Source organism: Halichoerus grypus, chromosome 6 (genome assembly GCF_964656455.1).
Source record: "Halichoerus grypus chromosome 6, mHalGry1.hap1.1, whole genome shotgun sequence".
NCBI classification, from domain to species: Eukaryota; Metazoa; Chordata; class Mammalia; order Carnivora; family Phocidae; genus Halichoerus; species Halichoerus grypus.
Window position 1 is genome coordinate 145,543,426 of NC_135717.1, and position 6,000 is coordinate 145,549,425.

The window sequence follows — 6,000 nt, forward strand, 5'->3', positions numbered from 1 at the left end:
TCTTATATAAAATCTCTTTATATATGTATATAGAACCTAGAATAGCCAGTACAATCTTGAAAAGCAACAGTAAGAAGAGTCATACTACCTGATTTCAAGACTTTCAGACTTGGCCTGAAATTTACACCATTGGCCCTCTGGTCTATCTAGCTATAGAATCGAGAGAGAGAGAGAGAGAGAGAGATGTATATACAGATATAAAGAGATTTTATAGATAGATTTGTTTATTTATTATACGAAATTATTATTTATTATAAGGAATTGGCTCATTTGATTATGGAGGCTAAGAAATCCTGTGATCTGCAAGCTGGAGATCCAGGAAACCCTGGAGACCCTGGTGGTGTAGTTCCAGTCTGACACTGAAGGCCTGAGAACCAGGAGAACCAATGGTATAGGTTCTAGTCTAAGTCTAACTGCCTGATAACCAAGACAGCTGATAGTGTAAGATCCAGCCCAAGTCTGAAGGCCTGAGAACCGGAAGTGCTGATTTTTTAAGTTCCAGTCTTAAGACAGGACAAGACCTATGTTCCAGCTTCATCTGTCCAGCAGAGAGAGTGAATTCTCCCTTCCTCCACCTTTTTGTTCTATTTAGGCCCTCAGTGGATTAGATGATACCTGAGAGGGCAAGCTGGTATACTTAGTCTACCGATTCACATGCTAATCTCATCAAAAGCACCCTCAAAGACACACCCAGAAATAATGTTTAACCAAACATCTCAGTACCCTGTGGCCCAATCAAGTCAACACATAAAATTAACCATCACAGTAGTCATCTGTAAGAAATAACTAAACTGGACAGTGTAATTAGAAAATGAACAAAGGGTTTGAGTAGATACTTCACCTAAGAGACTACCCAGATAGAAATAAGCACATGAAAAGATGTTAAACATTATTAATCACTAGGAAAATTGTTAAAGCCAATATATAATGTCACTATACACCTATTAGAGTGATTAAAGTAAAATACTGACAATACTAAGTGCTGACAAATATGTGGAGCAACTGAATTTCTCATACATTTGCTGAGAATGGTACAGCCACTTGAAAAAAGACTGTTGATTTTTTATAAAGTTAAATATGCACTTATATGACTCAACAATTCTGCTCCTGGGCATTTTTCTTAGAGAAATAAACTTATGTTCATTCACAAACCTGTACATAAATGTTCACAGTAATTTTATTTGTAATAACCAAAAGTTGGAAACAAGTCAGATCTTCTTCAGTGATTGAAAGGATAAACAAATGGTGGCACATATGAATGGACATATAATAAAAAGGAATAAACAGCAACAAACTAGAACAAACCTCTGATACGTATAAAGATTTTGATGGATCTCAAGAACATTATGCTGAGTAAAAAAAAGACAATCTGAAAAGGTTACATACTGTATGATTTCATTTACATAACATTCATAAAATATAATTATTGTGATGCAGAACATGAGTGGTTGTCAGTGATTAGGTTAGGAAGAGGGATATGACTAAAAGGAAAGCAGGGGAGTTTATTTGGGAAAATGGAATAGTTCTATATCCTGGTTGTGGTGATATTACATGAATTTATATGTATGATAAAATGTCATAAAAGTATAAACAAACCAAAAAAATAGTGCATGTGAAAACTGGTGAAGTCTTAATCAGGGCTGCGGTTTGGTAATCGTACTGCACCAATGTAAATTTACTGGTTTTATGAATCACACTTCGATTATTGGGGAAGGGGGCTGGAAGTTATACAGGGAACTCTCAGTACCAATTTTTGCAACTTCTATAGAAATTTTAAGTTACTTCAAAATAAAAATTTTGAAAGTGATTGAATTTCATGTTTAAGGTCTATGCATTTCATTGCATGTAAATTATAGCTCTATAAAACATTTAAAGTACCTTCCATGCTCACATATGTTATATAATGAGGCCCCTGCCTTATTATATGAGAAAAGGGGTTTGTGCAATGATGATAATGTATTATGAATGGAGGGGTAAAATGAATGAATTAAATCTAGATCTCACAAATACAGTGCACAGTGAAAATAAGCAAGTTGCAGAAAAGAGATACCACTTACATTAATTTTGAAAATAATATTTTCACATTTTTTGAATACTTTTATAAGATAGCTTATAAATTAACTTTGCTTTATAAATTGTATTTCTCTTTTTAAAAAAATCTAAATAATAAGGAAATAGGTATTTATTTTTATGTGTGCTGTTTAGGATATCTTCACTTCTAAAATTTTATAAATAAGTGTTTAATAAAATCTTATTTATGAAAAAAGCAGAAGAGGAATTCCCTGTTTTTTATTAAATGACAGAGATTCTGTATTTTTAATTAATTTTCATGGGTTGGAGGTGAATCAGGATCCAGATGCTTAGAAATCATGTTCAAAAATTCATGCTCCTCATTTCACTATGAAAATATGGGGGAATCATTAAACACTACATCAAAAACTAATGATGTACTATATATTGGCTAATTGAACATAATAAAAAAAAGAAAATATGGGGGGGAAGTATTATAAACCTTGCAGGTGGGAGCCACAAATGTGACCAGTTCAGAAAACAAAGATATATGAGAATTTTGCAAAATTACTATTTAATAAGTATTTGCTATTAAATTGCACATAAGAATATTCTTACCTAACATTGACTCAAAACTGTTCATTATGGTATAACCATACAAAATGTTTAATATCACAATGTTTTAGAATTAAACATACATTTTAAAAAATATTTTATTTATGTATTTGACACAGAGAGAGAGCACAAGCAGGTGGAGGGGCAGGCAGAGGGAGATGGAGAAGCAGGCTCCCCGCTGAGCAGAGAGCTCGCCATGGGGCTGGATCCCAGGACCCTGGGATCATGACCTGAGCCAAAGGCAGATGCTTAACCCACTGAGCCACCCAGGCGCCCCTAAACATCTATTTTTTTTGTAGAATATATATATATATTTTTTGTAGAATAAGTGTTAAAAGCATGGTCGGTCATATTCAGTTTTTAAGTGTATCCATTTTGCATGATATAGAAAAAACAAAGAAATCATAAAAAAATTCATCTTAACAGTTAAAGGAAGAATAATGTTCATTTTGAAAGCCAATGTTTTCAGAAATAGAATTGGAATACTAATGGATATGTGGCTATGTCAGATGTCCTAACTGACCTTTAACTAACCCCTTTATAAAACATCTAGATTTGCATTTAAGCTGCCAGGTGGCACCATTGTGAAATTGTTTATTCATGTTAAGTTTCACTTCTAAATTTGATTCCCTTTTATAGTCTGGCCTACTTAGTAACTGATATTAATTACTTTCTACTTTGGAAGAAACAGTCTTTTGGGTGTCAATGGTTAGATGGTAACGAGATTTTTGGAAGGCATACTTCACAAATATTTTCTTGACATGTAGGTATCATCATATTTGGAAAAGGCTTGGATTTCTACTTTTACATAGATGTAGTGAAATTATATCCTCAAACTGAAGGAAATAAAATATGATTTTAAGATCTTGAGTCTTGTAGTTAAAGCCTCTTTAGCTAGCAGGAGGGTCCCTGTGTTTTTGCCATGTTTTTCCTTGTTTTGTAACTGATCTCACCAAAACTGTTGTATCGCTTTGGTATTTCCCCCTTATTCTTGACTGGATCTTTTTAAGTCTTAGTATTGATGGAGCTATTCTAATGGAAATAATAGATATGTGCTTTTGTACACTAATTGAAATAAAGTTCAGAAAGAATGTATAACATTTTTCATACCAATCACAAGTATAAATTGGAAGCCATTTGTTAATTATTTCATTTTTAAACTGTTTTTTTTTTACTGAGGTCTTCTGACAATACAGTTGTATCACTTAGCCAGGGACATCAAAAAGTGACTGACATAGAAGGGTTTCTATTCTGAATTAAGCAATAACAGACTTGCTTACTTACAATGAGAAGTTCATGCTTGTGATAATGGGAAGAATTTGGGAAGGGGAATGAAAAGGAGAAGGGCAAAGATTTGAATTTGAAAGAGAATGATCTTTAGATTCTGTTTTCTTGAGATTTTGTAGCCCATCATATGGGGATAGCTTTTTAAGCACAGTGATAATTTTATGGCTTTATTTTGCTCTACTTAAATTTTTCTCACATAGAACATTAGGACAGTGCTTTCTCACAGGATTTCAAGCATCCTGTGGTTTGGGTTAAATCCCAGTTCTTTTGAGGCTGCCTTACTTTCCATCATGACATTTTCCTTTACTTCAGGGTTGAATCCTGATAAATCGGTACTTAATGATATTAACATTATGTAAAATAATATTTTATAAACAAGAAGTGATTCTTTCAACTGTCAAGTTCAGTCCCAGGTAGTAATAAAAGTTCAGATGGTAATTTTAGATGTGATAAATTATTTAATCCTATGTTCTTAAAATAATGTATCTTGAAATTTCTATATATTTACCATCACCCTTAAATTTGACTTACTGTATACTGTTTTTATGTTAAAAATGGTTTTAATGAGAAGGTAGAGATCTTTTGTGACTTTGTAGTATACAAATATGGGATGAAAGGCACTTTGAGGAATATTGTTGAGAAGACTAATACTTATAACTGGTAAAATATAAATACTGCAGAAAATAATCCAATATGACATTTCTAACATTCAATTAAGAATTAAATAATATACTTGGTAAATAAGTGATGTTAAGCTGTTTAAAGTTTCATCAGTTGCCTTTAAGATTGATTTTCATCAAAATTACTGTACTAAAATGTTTTCTTTTGTTGTACAGACTCAAATAGCAAACCTCAATTTTAAAATCGGCTCTTATTTGCAAAAAATGCTTTGACAGAGTGCATTTGTTCTGCCTGGGCAGCAGTAAAGGATTGTGGTATCATTTTGAAGAAGGTTGTTTGACAGAGCCTGTTTGTTTATTTGGGGTAATGTGAGCTGCGTTCAGAAAATGCCATATTTTGTTTCATGATTGTATACATTCTGTCCCATTGCTCCCAGGCAAGACTTGTAAGCAGAGAAGACACGGATTTAGACCTTTTTTCCATGACCAGTGGAAGTGCTTTGTCTGTAAAGAGAGAAAAAAAAAATCAGGCACACAGACACTCAGCGGGATCTTCAAGTAAGTTGTGGTTTCCTTCAGAATTAATTTAGAAATCACAAATGAATTGATGGAACATAATGCCAACAAGCATTCTTTTATAGATAAGGGGTAGGATGCCAGCAACCAGAACTGCCTGAGAGTGTGTATTCGAATTTTTTCTTTCTTTCAATGCCTTCTTTTGATATAAAGCAAATTAAATTATTTATAAAACTAGCAGCATCAATTTTTATTTTAATTATATTCTGTGACTCAGTGTTCTACTCCCCCACCAGCCATGAATTATATTGAATATATGATCATTTAATTCTAAAGGAAATTTTTTGGCTAATTTTAAAAAGTTGGATTTATATATCAAACTAATGTAATTTGGCCTTTTGTCATCGATTTAATTAATGTTGTAGGTAACCTTAACTTTTAAAGGAAACTTTTTAAAATAGCAGATTTTCGATAATAATACTATACTGTCAAAACCCTGCTTTAAGAACTATTTCTGCTGAGTAGATGACAACTTATATTTATTAATAATGACTTTTTATGCTTGCAAACTTGTCACACACATCTATTATCTTTAATATGATTTCAACAAGAATTGCATTGTGGTTATTAACTCTGAAAAAAATAAACATTTAAAAATATTTGTATCTTGTGGTAATAGAGTCTAATTTTTTCAAACTCTTCATATACCCTAGAGGTTTTGAAATATCTTCTAAAATGTTTTGGTATATTAGTATAAAAGATGTTTTATTTGATATATTTTGTTAATTTCCCCAAAGTATAGTGAACCTCAAAAGTCCACATATTAACTTATACTTTATTATAAGTATTAAGTTTTTTTGAAAAAGTTTTATTACTCATTTATATTATAGTTTTATACATACAAAGTCAATACTTTTTTTTTTAAGATTTTATTTATTTATTTCACAGAGAG

At 31.9% G+C, this 6,000-nt stretch overlaps 1 protein-coding gene across 1 annotated transcript in view; it reads left to right on the forward strand.

Moving 5' to 3' along the window:
• The window catches only part of LRRIQ1 (leucine rich repeats and IQ motif containing 1), a 192,074-nt gene extending 186,934 nt beyond the window's left edge, over window positions 1-5,140 (forward strand). Inside the window, 1 exon segment of the mRNA XM_078074184.1 lies at window positions 4,970-5,140. Within this exon segment, the coding sequence (XP_077930310.1) occupies window positions 4,970-5,140 (171 nt within the window).
• The last annotated feature ends 860 nt before the right edge of the window (window positions 5,141-6,000 follow it).